At 36.6% G+C, this 22,189-nt stretch overlaps 1 protein-coding gene across 3 annotated transcripts in view; it reads left to right on the plus strand.

The window, feature by feature from the left end:
• Window positions 1–22,189, plus strand: part of OSBPL10 (oxysterol binding protein like 10) — a 168,805-nt gene that overhangs the window by 62,755 nt on the left and 83,861 nt on the right. For 2 of the 3 annotated variants that reach the window (XM_067561842.1, XM_067561844.1), the window contains exon 4: window positions 2,959–3,150. The exons of the other annotated variant lie outside the window; for it this stretch is intronic. In XM_067561842.1, the coding sequence (XP_067417943.1) occupies window positions 2,959–3,150 (192 nt within the window). The remainder of the gene's footprint in view (window positions 1–2,958; window positions 3,151–22,189) is intronic. 3 annotated transcript variants of the gene reach the window in all.

The following is a 22,189-nucleotide window of genomic DNA, read 5'->3' on the forward strand; positions in this document are numbered from 1 at the left end:
ATGTCTAATTACCCTTCCTCAAAAAAAGAAAAAAATTGCTTCTTAATTTGTTTGAATTTTGTTACAATGACTGGAAGCTGAAGTTATTTGATGTCGTCTTCTATAGATTATAACTCGCTAGTATCAAATGTCTTCTGTCCTGTGGGTAATTTATAGACAATGAACATGCTGCCTCTCAGCCCCGCTTGCTCCCTCTCCTAACTCCCTATGTATTCCCATTTCTCAGATCTGAAGGTTGGGAAGCGTTGTTTCAAGGGGCTGTGAAGTTGGCTTTGTAGCCCCTTGAAGTACGTACGCTTCCCTGGCTCAAAAAATGAGCCTTGTGCAGGACAGGGATAGTGGAGCAGAGGAGCTGTTCTGAGTTTGGATTGAAGGTGGGAGGAGGAAGAACAAAGGTTGAGGCAATGACTGCAGAAGTGACAAGGACTGAGGGAGTGAGCTGCACCTCCCTGACCTGCTTGGCATCCCGTAGGGTGTGTCTGCACAATGTTTTGGAGTGAGTTGGCTCGGGTCTACAGGCTTGAGCTAGCTGGGCTCGCGCTAGTTCTTTAACAATAGCTGTGCAGATAGCACTTTGAAGTTGTGGCTTGGGCTGGAGCTCAGGCTCTGAAGCCTAGGGAGGAAGGTGGGCTTTGATTTTGTTCTGAAAAAGATCCCATTGCCAGGATTCTCCCTTCCCCCGTTTGCTATTGGATACGTTTTGTTGGTAGTCAAATTAAAAACAAAAACAAATCTATATTGTGTGTTTATCATACTGGGAGCATTTGTTCTGATGTACTTAGGTACAGCCTCTTTCAATAAGTCTTATAATAAGAGGGAAGGCTTACGTCATCAAAGGTAAATAATCTAGATTTTCCAATGTTGTAAATATCTTCGGTTATAACTGTCTAAACAATACCATATTACCAAAGATAACTTAAAAACCATAAACCTCTGCTCTCAGGCCAAGTCCTGTTTAACACAAATGGAAAACACCAGCAATGACGGTTAATTTCGTGGATGCCTGATTTTACGAGCACTTATAACTGCATTTAATCCTGTTAGTCATTGTAGTGAATGCTGCACTCAGCCATGTTTGCAGGATCGGGTCATGACTTCCGAAGTGTGTTTGTGTATGATTAATCTATACATTAAACCAGATCTATGTACTCTTGTTTTGTTACTGTGACTACTCTCTCTGCACCACTCCCATTGACAGCAGTGTTCATTGCATGTAGGGCTTATAATATCGAATTCTGACATGCCAGATGTCTCAATCTGTTGGCCCAGTGTAGAGGTAACTGCTCTCCTAAAATATGTAACACAGTCCCTTCCCCCCCTTTATATCTGTTGGTAAAGTGGTTTATCTGGAGTTAACGAAATCTACTGTTAACATGGCTATTATACACAATGTCTGACTTTAATCCCAATGCTAAATATAAATTAAATTCATCCGTTTTAGATCTCATACCTTTTAAGGAAAGTGACAGTCATTATACATGATTTCACAGTGTCATAAACTTAGCCTTCGAGGGATAAAAAGGAGAAGATAGCTTTCAGATGCTAATTATTGGTCATATTACAGTATACTATTTCAAATTGGAGGCCATTCTGAGTTTATAGGCACCGCTGGTGAAAAGAAAAGACTTCCACTTCCATTTCCATTCACTTACTACAATAATTCTCTTTGCAACTATGAAAACTCATCTACCTGTTCTTGGCAAGAATGAATATATAGATCTTGTAAGTAGGAAATAGTGGGATCATACCTGTATCTTACTCAAAATATTGCATCTATGCCATTCTCACTTTTTTTATTTAAATGTTGTTAAATGTGTCGGTGTATAATACATGCCATTTTGTATGACACTAAGATAAAATCAAAACAAAAGAATGTATACATATAACAAGAATATAATAAAACAGAAGAAAGAAGCATAGCTAGCACATTACATAGATCTCTTTAAGCACCAATATTAAATCACTAAGCATTTTTCAAACATGGACAAAAATAGCATAGTCTGTGATGGACCATATCAATGTGCCTATCACTGTGATATCTGCAATTATGCATTATCTGTGTTCTGATGCATCTGTGTGCCTGACTGAAACTGCAGTACTTCAGGCTTTCTCCAGTATAAAATATCTTTGAGTAATGCAGTGAACAAACTGTAGAGTAGCAATACTATTAAAAGATCAGATATGGGAACAATTGAACTGCTAGAGGGAAAAAACCCGGACCATTATTAATAGAGTAAGAGCTGGAGAGTGATCAGATTATAGACACTCCTGTAAACCAACTTTTCTGTCCCTCAACTCTGCTCCTGAACTTCCTTTCTTCCCCCAGCTGCCCAAAAAACTTGCTAGACACTTTCAAAGCACACTTCTGCTCCAGATTTTAATGTAACCCAGAGTATGTTAGCTTTACAATGGCTGCTGCTTTGAAAACTGTGCAAAGGAAGCATCAAACTATTTCAGAAACTAATCAGGTGAAAGCATTAACATTAACTAAATTCCTTTTTTGTATGATCAGCAACCATGCTTCACGAATTACAGGTCAGTGACTTTATAAAATCTAGTTGTATCAGCATAAAATTAGGATTCTTTTGTGTTTATGAAAGCAGATTATTTATTATCTTTAAAAGATTCGTGTGTTTTGGCTACAAGGACGCTTATAGCATATTAATATAAAGCTGTGTTTGGAAATCACTTGCCAGAGCTAGGCAGACCTATTTCAGAAATCTCAACAAATCAGGTAGATGGTGCAGGAATAACCTTATTATCAGGGCTGATCCTTGCCATAATTTCACCATACAATATTATCAGGATTTTTTTTTGTCGTGAGTAAGACTTGAGTGGCTATTCTTCTCTAGGAGCAGCTCTATGAGGAGAGGAGTGTAGACTTCAGAGTTTTTAGTCATGCGTTATTTACTCATGTAGTTTTAATACTTAATTTTAACATCCTGTTGCTTATTCTAGAGCAATCCCTCCTCGCGGAACAGAAGCTTGCCTTTGCTTCCTCATGGGACGAGTAATTCTGCATCTCCTAGTAGTCAAAGACATCAGGGTCAAAGTGGACCAACCGTTGTCACTGTTACACATCACAAATCACCTGCAGCAGCCCGGAGAGCCAAGAGTCAGTATACTGGTCAACTCCATGAAGTCAGAGAGGTAGGAGTTGTGCAGTGTTTCCTTGTTGGTATGTGAGCTCCAAATATCTATCCCTCTTTCCTTCCTTCCTATGATTTTTAAATACATATAATGGGAGAATTTTTGATGGTTTAAATAGACTTAACCTCATTTTTATCCTGTAGTATAGTAAAAATGGATATGCAGCTCAATTTAATGCATATTTGTATTAAATCTCTACAAATACAAATCTTTACAGTATCTTTTACCCTTTTGTTAAAAATTGGATTTTAATCAACTAATTGCACAACTACTAGGAATGTTAGTCAATTAAACAGTACTCTCCAAGTATTCTGTTAAGAACTGAGTAGAATGTCATTGACTTACAGTGAGTAGGAGACCCATTGAGGATTATTAAATTTTGAAAATTTGCAAGCAAGGAAACACCCAATAAAAAGGGTACGAAATTATCTTTCCTTAATTATTTTGACAAGTGTTATTTATTTTGATAACGTTTAATAAAATACCAGTAACTGTATTGTTGTATATTTTGTAACATTAATGAAGTCAGAGAAAAAAAGACTTCAGTACAGCTGTAGTGTTTACAAAGTAGTAACATTTAGTTTGTCACTAAATGTTAGAAACTCCTGGTTTTTTGTGAGAGAATATAGGGCTTTAGCATTAATGAAGTGAGATTTGGGAAGTTTTACTGTATTTCACAAAGTAATTTTATTTTAAAGACATAGTCTGAAGGGGAACAAAGGTAAACTTCATTTTCATGGTGCCATGTGCATCTCTTCTACTCACTTAAGCAAAATTTAGCTATTAGCCCACAAGTAGTTCTACATAAACCATGTCAGGTTATAATTTAGCAAGAGTTACATGAATATTTTCTCTTTCTGGTCAGGTGAAAACTGAAATAAGAGCTCAGAAACTTCTGATGTAGTTGAACCAAAGACCAGAATCTGATCTTAAAGAAAATTAATAATTTTTTTAAATTTTCTCTTCCCAGCAATTTTCAGTAACCTGTAAAAGGTACAGAAAGATGTACATTTTCCTACCTGTAGTCAACATACGATTTTCCAAAATAGTTATGTATATTTCATTATAAAACATTACTAATCATGAGTGTTTATGAAAAGAGTCCAAATGCTTGAAAAGTCTCCAAGATATCATTTAATTGGAATGATTCTATTCCAATTCTATTGCCCTGATCTTACAGAGATTTACAGATCTGCTTAATTTTCTGCTCTGTGAATAGTCCTATTGACTTCAAGTCCATTTTAAATAATTGATGCTAAGTGTTTGCAGGATTGGGGACTTAGACTGCAAATCACCTGTCATGGTGACCCTGTCTACAATTTGGAGGGAAATGGGATTTCCTTTGTTTCTGTAGTATCACTTGTTTTGTTACAAATAGTCAGAGGAGCCATTTTTCCTGACGCATTCTCATATTAAGAAAAAGAGTTGAACAAAACCCTTTTTACTATGTTAACTTCCTCTATGACTGCTTTCCAGGATAACTTTATTATTCCACACTCCCATAGAATATACATGTATGTTTCTTCTTCTAATTTATGCAACATTTGTTGTTCATTTAATTTTTCTGTAGGAGCCCCATATGTTTAGAAATGAATTGACTGTAATCTTGGAACTCTCATACTTTCTATCATATCTTAATCTACTGGTGTTGCATATGGAGTTTTGATTTAGTACTGGATACTATCATATCTCTTTTGCCTCTTGAAGGAAATCTGATTTGCCTTTTGAAATTATATTTTAGAAGTCTTCCCTTTCAAAAGTTTCAGATTTTCTATAAATAAGTTGCATGGAAAGATTTGAAATATTTCTTTCCATATCAGTTTCTTTTAAAAAATATGTTAAAGTAAAATAAAGATTTGAAAATGAGACGGGGGCCTGTATTTCATTTGTGGGATGCCAAAAGATTTGAATAAATGTCAATGACAGGGATTTCTTAAAATGTATTCCCTTTTGAATCTATTCCTGCCACATAAAAGTGCTTGTTTATTTTAACAGCAGGAAAATTTAATTTGGTGCAATCTTGTGGTAGCAGTGCTTGACTTGCGTTTTTTTTTTTTTTTTACTGCTGTTTCTCATATAATTGATCTAAAATGTACAACAATCTTCTGGGGATATTCATTATTCTGGGGAGTTAATGACCAGGTACAATGGTATTGGACAATTTTATATTCTTTTTCAACATATAATTGGAATAGGATTTCAGCTGAACCAGATAAAAAGTCATTGAATTGACTGGTGTTGAATAAAGAAAACAAACATAAAAACTGATGTAATTATTTGACAGAATTCTTAAATAGCTAAATTTTGAGCTGTAGAACTTGGAGGACCTCACTTATTACTATTTATTTATTTATTTACTATTTATTATTTGTTATTATTTTATTATTATTTATTATTTGTATAGTGGTAATGCTCAGAAGGCCTAATCAAGATTTGGAGCCCTTTGTGTTAGGGGCTGTACAAACAAAGAGGAAGACATGCCCTGAAGGTTTTACAGCGTAAGTTGAAATAAGATGCAAAAGTGAGTGTAAGAGACAGAAAGGTGAGGGGGAGAGAGGACAAGATTAATGTTAAGATCACAAAGTTCCATAAGTTATCTCTGTGCATGTCTTGATAGTTTGGAATAATTTCAGTGTTGTTTCTTTTATAGGTAAACAAAGGAATTAGTTTAACTTCACACTCTATTGTAATGTGCTCTAGATGAAGCTACCCCTTTGGACTATTCTGGAAGTATAGCTAGTGCAGAATACAGTAGTCAATCTGAGGGTATGTCTTCACTGATGATGGCAAATTTGATTGATTTCTCGGGATTGATTGAGTGGAAGTGAAGACCTGCTCAATCGATGTGGAAATCGATTTAATAAATCTACCCCTGGAAAATGAGTAACGCTGTGTTGATGGGAACGCGTTTCCCGTCAATGCAGTGTAGTGGAGACGGCACACAGAACGGAAGAGGCCGATGGAAGATACACAAGCTACTCTATGTAGCTTGTGTATCTCCCATCGACTGCCGCCGAATTTGCTAGTAAGTGTAGTCCAGGCCTGAGTGTGATGTCTCCTTGGGACCACACTGCAGCTCCTGGAGTTATTGGTGCACTGTCTACCAGTGAGTTTCGGGATGGAATTCAAGATGTTGCTTTTAACCTTGAAAATGCCAAGTGACTTGGTTCTTGGTAACCTGAGAGACTATGCACCTCCCCATGCTGTAGGGCCGCAGTTGGAGGATGCACTCTAAGTGGATCTAATCTAAAGGGAGTTCCTGTGAGCATGTTCTCTGGGAATGCTGTTTGGCTCTGGAATGCATTCCCACCACTTTTGGTCTGCTGTCACCTGCGTCAGTTCCCTTTCTGATCACGATCTAAGGCCCATCTTTTCTCCCCAATATTCAAAATAAGCTTTTGAATATTTTACCCCAAAGTTCCATTTTTAAAAAATCACTTGAGTCAAAGTTCCATTGACTTTCAAGGTCCCTAAGTCACTTTTAAAAATGGGACTTAGGCACTTTTGAAAATGTTACTGTTTGGGTTACTAAGGAAGGAAGGTATTGTGTTGCTAGGAGCATGGTGGAACCTAGCCTTTTTTTCTTACCTAGGATAGAGATGATACAAGTTAATTGTTTAAAGGGATTCCAGAATAAGTACCTATTAAAGAAATCATATTTTCTTAATCAAAAAAATATATAATTTCTTTGGGTTTATGATAAAATTGTATCAGTTCTGTGTTTTCTTCCTTTCTTGATGACTCTGTTGAAAAATGCATACCTGTCTGTCTCTTGGCTTGATTCCTCTGAAGTAATCATTTTCTTCTCTCTGGCCACACAAAGTTCCCACTCTCCGGACACCAGCATGTACAGAATGCTCCTGGCCTTCTGCTCACACGTGTCGTCTGAAAAAGCTTTTCTACATCTGTATCTCCCTCATACAGCTCCACCAGTGCTCCCCAGGATCCATTACTTCCCTCAGTCCATCCTTTTCCATGATCTTGTCCTTGAGGATGAAGTGAGAGCTTTTTTCTCTGCAGCTCTTGCCATCTGAAAAAATTTTCCTGTGTGTCTCAGCATCAACTCTCCGTTTTCAAATGTTACATTTCTTCCCCTGCTTAATATTCTTAAACAGCAGTGTGAGAGTTAAATGACTTAAGTTGGTAAGGCATTTTGAGATATTCTGTGTAGAATATTTCATTCAAACTAATATTGTGTTGTATGGTGCCTGTATTGTTGCTCCTGATTCTGTAGTTTGACGCTTGAGCACTGCCGCTTTAATATCCTTTATTCCCATCTTGGGATGGAGGGACATGCCATCCATGTTAAATTCATGGAAAAACAAGAAAAGACAAGTATTTCTTGCAAAATGAATTTGTTTAGGTTTACAAGGTCCAATTATTGTTCAGATAGTCTGTCTTCAGTGTGATCCTGAGGTGTTGTTTATCACTTCTGTATTTTGGACTATGCATACAATTTGACACTGTAAAGCCTACATAGTATCCCAGAGCGCCACAGAATTCACTTTCATCTGTCTTTCATCTTGCTTTCCATTTTTGTTTTGACATCTGAATTTTTTTCTTCTCTAGTGGTGCCTTTCTATTTTTCTTTTTAACAAAGTGCAGCACAGATGCTTTAAAACATTCTTTTTTAGCTATGGATTTAAAACATCCAGCCATATGCCTTTAAGGGTTTTAACTTTTGAAAGCTGCTTTTAAGCTAACTCTCCTGGAACATTTTATGAATTAAAGAACTTCATTCGGGGATGAAAAAAAAATTGTCTGTTCATCTAAGGACTCCACCTACTTGATGAAGAATATTGCTATGTACTGCTATTTGTTTTGTGGCAGCCCTGACAGGACGCTGTTGTGCTCTGAACTGTACAAACAAATAACTGAGGCATCCTTGCCCCTAAGAGTTTACAACCTAAATAGATGAAAACTACGTCTCCACACCCACCCCAAAGGCACACATGCTGAAAGCCGTGCGTATTTAATTTTCATTGCCATACCTTCTCGTGTTGCAATAAATCAGTTCTTTCCTCCATCAGTTCTGGCTTCCCTGATCATAAAAATGTATTCCCTCCCAAATTGATAAATCAGTTTTGGTCCCCGATCAGTACTGCCCCCAACCTTACTTCTTTGTAGGATTCCTCTGCTGCTGCTGCCTTCATTGCTGCTGCTTTCCTGGGTGCTCAGCAGGTCGTCTGCCTCTTAGGTCATCCTACACTGAGGCTATGTACTAATCTTTTTAGATCCTTATACTGTGTCCATCATAGAGGTATCCAAATGCCTTTCAGAGTTAGGAAATTAAACAAAAACCAAATATTGTTCCTCTTTTTGGGTTGTAGTTTTTTTTCTTTTTTGAATAAGTTAATGTGCTGTTTGGTGGTCTTAAGGAAGACAAGGTCAGGGAATTGTGCCTTGCAGCACAATGAAATTTGTTCTAGCAGGAGAGAATCCCACAATCAAGAGCCAGTCTTCTGTTTCTTCCTCCCCTGTCCTGCCTCTGAAAAAAGCACTGACACACAAGATCCTTGTGTCCTCTGTCCAGTTGTGTGAAAAAAGCAACTGCTTGGGCTACTCTGCACCCTACCTCCTCTTGCCTATCCTTTGTATGATATAGTAATTCCATTTGTTTGCTTCCTCAGTCCCTCTGCAGAAAGAGCTTGCAGAGTGTGGACTATTCTGCTCATATCCTCTCCACTTCCCTTCCAGAGAAGGAGCCAGTGGTTTCTTGGCATCACTCAGCCCACTTGGCCATGCAAAATTTCGGTTGGCTTTGGGTAAGTGGGTTTTTTAGTTCCTGTTCATAATAGTTTATAATTGCTTTGAATTATTACTGAAGAAAGGATGGATGTCCATAGACCCAAATAGTTAACTGCTCTTGCCAATGCTCTAAAACCTGGTAAGGCTGCCTAGACGGATTCCCCAGAAGAGGAGGAGGAGAGGGATGAAGAACAAAAATTACAGCAAGAGGTGGAGTTTGTTTCTTTTCCTTATTTCTTCTCATCACATTTTTCTTTTTTTCTCTTTATCCACAAACTAATTATGATTTGGATGATGAGTTTATTATTGAAAGGACTATAGATTTGTATGTAATATTTCTGTTAATTTGTAAAAGAACTGAAGTTTTAACATACCAATAAGCTGTATTTGTAATATGTGGTAAAAGCCACTATATGAGCCACCTTAGTATCTTATAAGATTCAGTGCAACATTTGTTGCATGCTCCTGGAAAATGGGGGAAGGCAGTCTTTTTTTTCTGCACATGTTAAAATAAGAATTCAAAATACAATTATTAATGCTAATAAATCATTTTTATATAGTGCTATTAATTTACATAGCATTCAAAAAGTGTGTGTGAGCTACACAGATTGTGGATGCTGTGTTTGGAACATGTGGCTCTTCCCTCCCTTGAAACCTCATGGTCTCTACTAGCCAAGGAAGTAGTTGTGAAAACAATGAACCAAGGCCTCCTTCAAGCACAGAACTGTGACTACGTTTCTGGACCAGTTAGATTCTAATTGGACAATACTTTCATTGAATAATGCAATGTAATTTAGGTAGGGGGAGGTGACAAGTGTGCTTCTATATTCAAAGCATTATGGTACCGGATAATATTTGCCAAAGTTATTTACTGATTTTTCACTGGATTGTTAAGATATTACTAGGAACAAATTTTGAACAGCGTGTTCATATTGCTCATTCTGGACTATCTTCTATAATTGTCGTGTATACAGGATGGATAAAAATAAAAAAAATCAGAAGTTCACATTTAAATGGGATTTTAATTTTTGTTACTTTAAATTATAAAAAGTTTTTCTTTTTAAAAATGAATCAATTTAAAATGAAATCTGAATTGAATACAAAATGTGTTAAGGCCTAACTTATTACAATATCTTAACACATTTAAATAAAAAATAAATATGCTGTTTTGTGTGTTTAATTAAATTCCAGTTATGTCCTAATGCCACGTGACACACCATGAGCAAAAATCCAGTTATCTAGTAAATAATCAATATATTATTTGCCATTTTCTAGCTTAATGAAACCTACAGTTAATAAGCTATATAACTGCTTAAATGTATATAGTGTACCCTCATAGGCAGCAAAAAGATGCGTCAAATCTATTTAATTATGTTGAATGGCTATACCAACCGTTGAGAATGCACCTTTCTTGAGAAAATAACTGAAGTACAAATGAAAATCGTTATTTAGAATCTAGGATTTAAACTGACGCTTTCCACTTGGTGATTTAAATCATGCTTTAAAACACCTTGTTTTAAATCAACCCACCCTGCTGTATTTGGAAACTTTTCACAAACAAGGATTGATAACATAGAATCATAGATTAGGGTTGGGAGGGGCCTCAGGAGGTCATCTAGTCCAATCCCCCCTGCTCAAAGTAGGACCAACCCCAACTAAATCATCCCAGCCAGGGCTTTTGTCAAGATGGGCCTTAAAAATCTCTTAAGGATGAAGATTCCACCACCTCCCTAGGTAACCCATTCCAGTGCTTCCCCCACCCTCATAGTGGAAAAAACTTTTCTTAATATCCAACCTAGACCTCCCTCCCTGCAAGTTGAGACCATTGCTCCTTGTTCTGTCATCTGCCACCACTGAGAACAGCCTAGCTCCATCCTCTTTGGAACTCCCCTTCAGATAGTTGAAGGCTGCTATCAAATCTTCCATCACTCTTCTCTTCTGCAGACTAAATAAATAACAGTAAGAGTGGTGTCTTTTTTTTCCCCAACCAACTCAGCATGTGTCATTTTTAAAAAGGAGGAAAAAACCACCAGCTTGACCTAGTTATTCTTAAATCCTTTGATAATCAAATCCAGATCCCCAAATTATACATGGAACAAACCCAGCTATGTTGAAGATGGGACTTTCCTTTGATGCCAAATTTTAAAATGCATTTTGGTAATCTGAAAATGGAGAACAAGCTTCTAGTTTTCTGGAAACAAGTACAGGGCTTTTGCATTGCCAGGGAGATTTTCCAAATTTTAAATTAATGCTCAAACTACTTTCACATATCAATGTTAAATTAGAAAGGAGACCAGGACTATTATTTTCATTATAAAGTAAAACTTTTGTTTAAAATAATAATAATCTTTAAATTATATTTTTACAAGTGTGTATATATATTTGCGTTAATGGCTCAGTCTATGTTGGTTTACTGTTATGTCAAAACTAGAAATCACAGTATATTAATGAGAAAATTGGGTTCTTTCATTTTATGCAGAATTTTATTCTACTTCCAGATGATTTAATAGTAAATTATGGTTTAAATTAAGTATTACATGTAAGTGACTTTTAGGAACTTACACAGGTTTATGCTAACAAATATATATATATGGAAATTGCATACTGTTTTTAAAGTATCTATGTATTATCCTCTTGGCAGTTTGCAAATGTAAGCATTTTATATCAGTATTCTCTAAACTACAAGCAGAATTATTAACTAGAACGTACAGTCAAAAGAGCCTCTTCTGAATTCTGATATGCTTAACATCCATTGAACTAAATGAAATCAGTGTACTTGTGTCTCGGAGCAACGTGTGTTTTGGTCCAGAAGCTAAAGAGTATTATTTACACCAGTGCAATCATTAGTTTAGCAGAACAGTAATAGCAACAGTGGGAATCTTCTGTAACATTCTCTAGTATAGACACTGCCTTAGAGTAATGTTTCCAGGATTTTATAGTAATTAACTGGAATAAAACCAAGAGAGTTCTAAAGAAACTAAATGAAACTTTTTCAGGAGGGGTTTTCAATAATTAAAACAATGAGTGATTCTGGGTTAAAAATATGCAACAGTAAAGCCTATAGAATTCTCTTTGTATTGCTCTTTTATTGTCTTTTATAAATGTTTAAACTCAAAGGAAGTTTATGGTTCATCCAGTTACGTACCTTCATAATTATGTGAATGAAACAGAAAATCCTCTGTCTTGAAGGGCACAGATCTTCAGATGGTTTATTGGTCAGTGTTTCCTTTGTGTTCGCATTTGTTTATAGACAATTCAATAGAGCTGCTTTTGAATAATGTCATGTGCTTCCAGTGTATTATGTTAATTTTACCATTTATTTTTAATGGGGTACTTGAATGAATTATTCTGTATGAATGGTTTTGTTTTTGTTCTTTCGTTTTAAAATGATGATTAATCATCAGCTAGAAACCTTTCATGAGTGTATCTGCATGTTTTTATGTGTATAGTTTAATGAAAAATAATCTAAGTAACTTTCCTTCTGTACTTCTAAATAAAATATCTAGTGAAAATGAGCAGGTTTAAGATAATTTTCTGTCAGAGTAATTTTAAGCAATTATTTCCACTGCCCTCCCCTCTCCACATGTGATAATGAGTCATGTTTTTTCATAGATGTAATCTTTGTCAGATGAAAGCAATAAGAGAATTCTTGTAACTGGCTGAAGTGGTATGAAAGAATGTAATTACTGAAAGCAGTTTTATCATTATGTTTTTTGCCCTCCTGAGTTGCCTTCTGAGCATAGAATCTAGATTAAAGTAGGTCTGGGAAAATAACTTTATAACTAGATTTACAGCAGCAATTTTTTGGTATGTTAGTCCAGTATTCTTTTGATGACGATGGATTTAAACTGGTTCAGATAAAATGAGATCATGAGTCTTTGCCCTAAATTTGCTTTTCTCAGTTTTGCAGAAATTTGTTAGAATTCTTATTTTAAAATTGTTATCCTCCTTTTAGTCAAGCCTGGTAATACTAAAATCAACAGGAGAGGTTCAACTCATGGTATTTCCAGTGATACTGAAATAAGAAGTGCTGCAGGTTTAGCAAAAGAAAGAGTTGTTTGGCATGGCTTCTAGACTGAAATATTATTGATAAGCTTCCAAATGTTTGCATGTGTCTGGATATGTCTGTATAAAAATAGGGAATTGCATGTCCAGACTTTACAGTGTCTATTGCTAATGAAAAGTGCAAAACAAGTGCATTATCCATAATGCTATAAATGCTGTTTAAGAAAATAGGAACACAGTATGTGCTAATCTGGTATATTTGTAGATAGGTATCTTTTTCTGTAATGAGCTGTAATGTCTTGTTTTCTGTCAGAGTTAGTTTATATTTTCATTTTTTTGGTGTGTGGGAAGATAAAAACTAGGCTTGTGGTGTAAGATGATCTTAGAGAGAGAAGTTAAACATACACACACTCTCTTTGCATGTTTCAAATGAATCGGCCCGAGTGGCAGTCAGCAGATTTAGAAAATGCAATAGCAATGGAAGGAGATTTTGTTCAAACAGACTACTGCTGCGTTTAAAAACAGGCATTGTGCTCCTATCCAGAGATCCCTATTGCAAATTGACTGACTGGGGAAATCTTGTTTTTGTAGCTGATGGTCCTTGTGACATTCAGTTTCCAGTCAGTTACTAACCTTTGAGTGTCCATCTTGTTGTATAAAAAGTGAGTGAACATTGTGGGGAATGGGAAATAGGTGGAGATAGGAAAGCAAAAGAGATCTAGGACAAAGTGCAAAAAACAACTGCTTTTGTTTGTCATTTTATTATGTGACTAAGAGGAAAATCAGTGAGCTTAAATACACTTGTCACAGGGCTCTACCTGTGACAAGCTCCCTTAAAGACAATGAGCCAGACCATTTCCATGTGGGGATAGTTAACTGCCTAAGTAGCTGGAAGGCAGTTAATTAAGCAAAGAACACCTGGGCTTCTGAGGAGAAAGGAAGCTTAAGAGGAAGGGGAGCTGGCAGGAAGCCTGAACTAAGCAGAAGCAGTGCTCCTCTAAAGCTGGGAGATTCAGCCAGGCAGAAGCTGTGCTCCTAAGGCAGTGAGATAAGGGATTGCAGAGCTGTCCCAGCAGAGGGGCCTGGGAGAGACCTTGACCAAGCTGAGGAAGGACTGCAGAGCTCTCCAGTCAGCAGAGAAGCTGTAGATCTTACAGCAGAAGAAGCAGTTGTTGGAACCCAGACTTTTGTTTTAGAACTTTTTAAGTTTTACCCCAGCTCCGAGGTAAGAGCCTTTTAAGCCATTATACAAGTGGGTGCGTACAGTATTCAGTCCTTTCAGAAGGTGTTGTTAAAGGGACAGATACTGATGTAAAGTAGAGTGTTTGGCTTCTCCTTGATGGGGCCACTAAAGTGGCCTCATTGTTACCTTGTCTAGGGGAAAACTGAGGCAGGCCATAGCCGAGCCACATTTGGCCACCAAAAGATGCTTGGGACATGATGGTGCCCCATTGACAGCTCTGAATTACCATTTTTCTATGAAAAATCAAACATGGAACAAATGATACAAAATGTAGATGGCTGAGCTGTGTAAGTAGGATAGAAACTTCATTTTAGGACTTTCTAGAATGCAAGGTTATTCCATGAATTTTAATTTATGCATGGATGAGAGCCAGGAATTCGAGTTTTAATTCTTCAGTGACACTGTCTCAGGGGTCATGAGGAAATCACTTAATCTACTCCAGTACTTAATTACTTACTTTTACTGGGGTTTTGAGAAGATCATTTAGCACCTATATTGTGCTTTACATGTTCAACTGTTCAAGCATTAGGTATAAGTTATTAAATGAGTGTTTGTTTGCTGTAGCTGCATTCTTTTTCCATTACAGCTGTTCAGCATAGTTTTTTATTCTTATTGCAAAAAGAATGATGCGTTTAGGGGAGAAACGGGAAGACAGAACTGCAGCTTTGGGCTCTGCAGATAATGCAAGGACATTGGGTAAAGTCATTTCTAACAGACTGTGAAGAGGAGCTTAGCCTATTCAGCATATGAACAGAAGCTGAGACTCCAGATGGGTGCGTGTAAAGGTTCTACGCTGCTGCCCCTCGACTTTGGCCACCTTCTTTATCGCGAATGACACCAAAAACCCTCTTGTTTGGCAATCCAGTGCAGTTTATTTACAGTGTGCAGTCCCACCACTTTCTTATCACATATAGCTTGTCTGGCTGCCTCAGGAGTTTCTGCAGCCAGGCAAGTAGAGCCTCTGCTCCTCTTCCACTCCCTGGCTTCGCCTTCTTTCTACTTCCTTCACCTGGTCTTGGCTATAGCCCCTGGCTAATTAGGTGGACAGCTGTTTCTCCTGCACCAATCAGGTACAGGTGTCCCTAGCCAACTCCGATTTACCTCCTCAATTGGGGTTGGAGTGACAGAAGGCTGGCTAAGGGGTTGCTACTCAGCCCTCTGTCACAGTGCTTCTGAATGTTTTCTATACTGTGATCCCATGTTACAACAGAAACAAGTTTGGAGATTTTGCTTCCATCTAATCTTAAAGAATGAGGGGATTGATTGTGACCCCTAGGATGACAACCCATAATGTAGGCTTGTATATTTGTATCAAAAGATACTTGACTAGATAGGTAAGTTGCAAGCAGCTGCAGTAAGGCTAGAAGAAAAGTGAATTTATCTTACGAAATCTTATCTCCAAATCAAGTTGTTGTCCATTCTCTGTGCCTCGCATCTTAAGAGTTATTACCAAGTTCTCTGAAATAGTTCGTTGTGCTCTATGTTTAAAAACAGGTGGTTCTGCTTTGCAAAATGAGTGACTTACAGTGGAATGTCAGAATTAACCCTTTATTTAAATAGATCTTTTCAGGGAAAGAGGGGGAAGGCGGAGTGGAGAATAGTAATCTCCTAGATGATGTGCAGCTAGTGAAATTTTCTGAAATATAATCCCTAAAAGATGACGTCCTGGCTTTTAGAGATTGTAAATTTTATTATGCTTTTGCTATTCATTCAGTGTAAATAATTTATCAAAGTGACACTTTCTTCGGGCATGATTAACTTTCATGGTAGGCTTCAATGTTTCTTTAATGGAAAAAATATACAGATTACCATCTTTCACATAGTGGCTGTTTTTATAAAAGGTTTGGCTTTGATGGTGAAATCATACTGTGCACAACTGAACTACATAAATGTGTTCTTGTATTTGGTGACCTATTGGCTTATTAACTTGTTAAACAGTCGTAAATGGGGTGTGGGTGTGTTTCTCTAGGTTTTATAAAATGTTTCCCCTTCATTATTCAATAAATTAAGGAACATCTTCATCCTGGAACTCTTCTGATCATCTAGAGGGTGAAAAAGGTATTGTTTTGCATTCATTATTAAATGCAGAATAGCTACTTTTGTGTTTTGTAAACTTGATGCTACTCATTAGTCAGGAGATATAGAAGTTAAGGTTGTCATAGGTATTAAATGAAAACTCTAGTTTAATATGCACAGTATGTACAATGAGAATCCTAACTTCACTTTGCATGGTCCCTTGAAATATGTGTTAACTATTTATGCTAAACAATCTGATCAAATCTGGTATTTAGCAGTGACACTTTGAGTTAGATTCCCAGATCTGAAGAAGAGGTCTGTATTAGCTCAAAAGCTTGTCTCTCTCACCAACAGAAGTTGGTCCAATAAAAAATATTGCCTCACCCAGCTTGTCTTAGCTGATTAAATACAGATTCTAAAAAATATGTAATTTCCCTTTCCTGAAACTTAAAAAAAAACATTGTTACCTTTGTCCCTCAAACTTTAACTAAAACATATTAGAAAAAGTATTTATGCTTTGCTGTGTGTAATGTTAAATATATGTTTTTATAATGTAAATGCAGAGATCTACTATTTTGGATTTCAGGAGTGAAACTTTAAGGGCATAGTTAGAGAAAATTATACTCAACATTTACAGAAGTTGTACTAGGTCCATACATATCTATGATCTATGTACTTAAGACTATATAGCAATAATTCCATAAAGAAAATCTCTCAGCAAACAAGAACATAGAAACATATTCAATAGTGGAAAGGAACCTTAAATGAATATTCAAATTCTTATTTTTAGCAAGATGGTAGTATGACTCATAGGTTTCTGCAGTAGTTTATTTTAAGCAACTTTGTTTGGTGGACTTTGAATGCTGTTGTGGTAGCTTGGTGCAGCAATATGCTATTCAGATTCAGTTTTCATTAAAGAACAGCCATGCGTGCAGTTCATCCTCATTTTAAAAGTCTTTAAGTTTTAAAAGTTGCATGACATTTCCTTATGTAGACACGTTTACTGTAGGTTTCATATATCAACTAGCGTAAGTACGAATTCCCAGCATAACTGTACCAAAACACTCTAATGCTCAGAATTTACATTTTTCTACTATTTAATAAAAATGGTACTTCTTTAATTCTACATGTTTTGTAGTTAGATGTGTTTTAATGAACTACATGAAGTTTCATGGACACAATGTTCTGAAATGGCCAGAGTGCCATGATAACTATTCTAGAGGATCATCAAAACAAGACTAAGGTGTCAAATATGGAGTGCTGGTGCAAACTGATAATTTTAAAAGCAGTAAGTCACTAGGCCCAGATGGTATACATCCAAGAGTTTTAAAGGAGCTTAGGTATGCAATCTCTCATTAAAAATAATTACTGTTCCAGAGAAGTGAAGGGTAGCAAATGTAGTAGCTTTATTAAAAAAAATGCTCGATAGACTCTTAAGACTTAACATCTGTAACTGGCAAAATAATTGGAAAGATCATTAAAATTAGAAGTATAAAAAACCTGAAGATCACTGTATGATAGGATTTAACCAACATAGTTTCTGCAAAAGGAAATTGTCTGCTAATTGCTTAAAATTCTTTCAGCATGTCAGTAAAGTAGTGGATAAAGGAGAATGGATTGGCTTCCAAAATGCCTTTGTGAAGGTCCCTCACAAGATGCTACTAAAGAAGAAGGTTGAAGTCATGGGGTGAAAGGCAAAGTGTTGCCATGGTTCAGAAACTGGCTTGGAGACAGAAAACAAAGACTAGATTAAATGGTACATTTTCATCATGGCAAAAGGTTAAGATGCCTCAAGGTTCCACACTGGGCCAGTTATAGTATTTATTTATCTGTAAAGGGAAATGAGTAGCAATTTTGCACGTAATATGTATTTATTTTAAGTCAATCAGGACCACAGAGAAATGTGAGGAATTTCAGGGATTTGAGCAAGCTAGATGAATGGATGGCACAGTAACAAGTGAAGGTCAATGTTGATAAATGCAAAATAACTAATGTACATTGGAGGGAAAAAATAAACAATTTATATATCTTACAAGGTTCTAAATTAACTGTATCCACTCAGAAAAGGGATATGTTATCTTGTTTTATAATATTTTACATTTATCATAGTGCATTATTGCACAAATGTTGATTTTACTGTGGAATATAGATAGATACACAAGCAGGGAGAGATGAGGTTGCCATAGCAACCTTGTGACACATAACTCTCAAGTGCCTTCAGCAGAGTTATGCTAGCAGAGAATTTGGCCCCTTATCTCTGAATTTCCTGACTCTACATTTCAAACATTGATCACACCAGTGATACATTAACATAGTTTCTTGCATTATCACTTTTTTTTACCAGTACCTTTTAAGGCATTCCAGCAGGTATGCAGAAGTGACAGTTGTAAACTTCAAACATGTATTTAAGTATGAAGTATCAATAGAATAAAACAGGAATTTTTCAATGAAACATCACTTGGATTACGTAAGAGCTAAATTAGGAGATTGTTTCCTAGCATTCATTGTCCTCATAAATTAGACATGGATAGGAATACAGTGAAATATTTTGTCAATAAGCTTAAATCCTAAAATTAATTAAGGATGGTGTTTTCAAAGGAGCACCTAAGAGAATTTAATTTTTCTGGGAGTTTGGTGCCTAACTTCTTTAGGCTTCTTCAAAACCCTCCCCTGAAACTTTTTATAAATAAATATAATTAAACTACTTCAGCTGGAGTGAAATCACCTGAAATAGCGTAAGGTACTCCTTAACCAATAAATCACTTTTCAGTCTGAATAGTAAAAAGAAAATCTGGGGTCGGGGAAGGAGAACTTTCAAATCCCCTCATACTTATTAAAAAATACAACTACATATACATTTGTAACTCTGCGACATTGAAGTATGATAGAAAACATATTTCTATAAACCTTTTATCTACAGCTTAGTAACCCATTTCTTGGCCATTTAGTGGTGGGCATAGTTTCAGCACTGATTTCTGGAATGCTGGATGATGCAGCAGCTGCCTTCAGAGCCAAGAAGAGTGTGACAAAGCACGTTAACACACCACTGCCTTTTATTTTTTGCTTGTCAGGACGTGTTGCTTCTGAGACGCCTGTATTATTTTGTTAGCTTGAAAAATCAAAGTTTAGATAATTTTATGAAATGAAGATGAGGATAATTCTGAATGTTGTTTGTGCTCTGAGATGCCATTGTAATTCTAGGCAGATGGTTCATGGTTTTCTTTGTTCGTGGAAAAGGAACTTGTGTTTTAGCTTCCTTTCAGCCAGTTTAATGCAGTACAGCTGTTTCGTATCTTGGATTTGAGTTCAGTCTTGTGTTACAGCAATCAAATATTTATGGCAAATGGCGGTCAGTTTTTGTACGTTGAGTTACGTTTGCTTTAGACAATTCTGTGTGACCTTTGTGGACCTGCAGAGATTACTTTTAAAGCAAGTCTGGAGATCAGTGTACAGAATCTTTGGTGTGCACTTTGCTCATTGTTACCACAAAAGATCTGAAGTATGTATTTAAACCACGTTCTGCTTTTAGAACTGTCTTTCTAAATAGGAATGTTTTGTAGAAAATACCACCTTAGTCTTTTACAGTATTGCTTTTCAGAAATGATCTAGAAGGTCTTGCTATTAAATGCATCTTTTTAATAACAGAGTTTGAGTAGGGTTAAAGGTGCTTGAAAAATTCAGCATTTTATCATTCTTCTGTTTAACTGTAGTAAACCATACAATGATCAAGGACAACTTAGTCACCTCACAGAATTAGTGAACTTTGCTGAGTATCCGGTGGGAAATTATCTATTTTGAATAAAGCTGAAGCTCATTCATAGTATCAGTTGTGCATCTAAAATCAGAAAGCAATTAATACATACTTTAGATCTTTTGTACGCTGATTTCTAGACTTTCTTTAAAGTATTCCTGGATGTGACATTTAATGTTCAACAGTCTTAAAAGGGTAATTTTTATTTTACATTAGTGTTGGAGGTCACTAGATATATCTAAAAAAACTTTACAGACCAAATAAGACACAGAATTAAATAGAATTAAATAAATCTATTTTTAGAATTACATGTGTTTGTGTGCGTGCATTCAGATTAAAAAATTTTTTTTAAGAAAGCCAATTATGTCAGGGTATAGAAATGCACAGTTGCAGTACCCAAACAACCTTAACTTTGCCCTGTAGTGATGCAGATAGTAATCACATGATTATGATTAAGGCATTTTAGCTTTTCTGGTCCAAGATTAAACTTTTTTTAAAAAAGTTTTTTCATGTCCTCTCCCCTCCATCCCCTCATGGTCACAGCAGCGCAGAGTTGAGGTTGTTTGGAAGTACACAGTTAATATCCCTGCATTAGTATGTTAAGGCAGCCTTTAGGAACCTGGGTAAATGCATCTTTGTGAATTAAGTTCAGAGGAAGAAAAATGTACTGTAGATTAAATATGAAATAAATATTGTTCAGTAGTTTAATTGCTCAGGGTATTTTCTCTTCTGAAGCCTGCTGGTTTTACTACCCTAAGCCTATTAGATGGAGTTTGCTAATGTTCTGTGTAGCAGCCGAAAGATAAACCAAGGTAATTTGCGTGTGATTGCAATTCTAACTTTGTAACTAGCAAATCTGTAAGTATGCTTCTGAATCCTTTGAAGAATTCACATACTTCCCTTAATTGCTTAAGATCAAAAATTTCCAGTTATATGTAGCCAGAAGCTTCAGAAAAGTAGGTCTTCTGAACTGTAAGAAAACTGCAGCAGTAGTTTAAAAAAAAAAAAAAAAAAAAAAAAAAAAAGGTGATAGAAAATTAATCAACATACAGCATTTAACCAATATTAGAATGATATATTGAAGTGCAGAATTCAAGGTAATCTTCTGTATAAAGCTGTACAAAGAATAAGTTACTACAAAAACTTCTGAAAAGTCCCATTTGACATCAGAATCAATACATGCTGTGGCTTAGTTTGTGATGGCATGCTTATGTCAGGCTGGATGACAACCAATCACCATCCAAGATTTTCCTGATTTCTGGGGCTCCCTCCTCTGCCTCTCCAGTTGGATTCCTGCATTTTTCAAAGCAACCCACAGAAAGGTGACTTCTTCAGCCACTGTGGTTTTGCGTCTCTTGCACAATCTGCCTCCACCTTGCAGAAAAAAATAAGTGGAATGCCCAGAGAAGGCTCAGACTAAGGAAAAGCACTAACCATGCCTCTTGCAAGTACTGCTTTACCCATAGACCAGAAAATTCATAAGGACCTCGACTGTGAGAAGCATCTGCCTCCACACTGAGGAGACACCGGTGCTGAGGTGGTCTCTGGCATAGGGTGAAAGACATGCAGACTACTCAGCTTGCATGAAGGGGAGAAAAGCTCACCTGTGAGGAAAGTGGGTGTATCCATGGCAATCTTTGTGACCCTCCCTATGCCTTTTCTCTTGGATCCTGAAATGTTTGAGTGTATCAACAAATCCTTCCTGTTGCTCAAATCTGACCAAGAAGCTTTAGGTCACCTTCTGTGTGCAGAGATTAGAGACCCTTCGAGTGGCTTCCCAGGAGTTTTCTCTTGGGCTGCTTACACTTTTTCCAGAGATATAATGGGGGGGGAGGGGAAGCCACCTCTTAGTAAAAAGATCACTCAGTATTTGTGCTGCGCTTTTTCTCTTGAGGTTTGGTGACTACCTCAGCAGACCTTGGATCAGAACCAAAGAAGGGAGAAGTGTCCTCCAGCTCAGATTTCATGAGAGCCACCAGGATTCTCTCTGATGGAATGGTAATGCCAGTAGAAGCATCTCTTTACAGTCATAAAATCTGAAGCCCTTCAAGAGAAGCTGGATGTGTCAGGTTTCTCTCTTTCCTTGGGGGATAATAATCAAGATATGTTCATTCCTCAGTCTAGAACAGTGATATTTTGGTTCAGGAACCAAATTAGTGATTAACATTACCCAAAAGAGCCACAGTAGTGTGAATTAATTGTTTCATTTACTATAGTACTATATATTCATATTTAAACAGTATGGTAGGAAATATTTAGTTTATATATTAGGGCTG

This window comes from Emydura macquarii, unplaced genomic scaffold (genome assembly GCF_026122565.2).
Source record: "Emydura macquarii macquarii isolate MOO-44397 ecotype Brisbane River unplaced genomic scaffold, CSIRO-AGI_Emac_v2 contig_2422, whole genome shotgun sequence".
In the NCBI taxonomy this organism is placed as follows: Eukaryota; Metazoa; Chordata; order Testudines; family Chelidae; genus Emydura; species Emydura macquarii.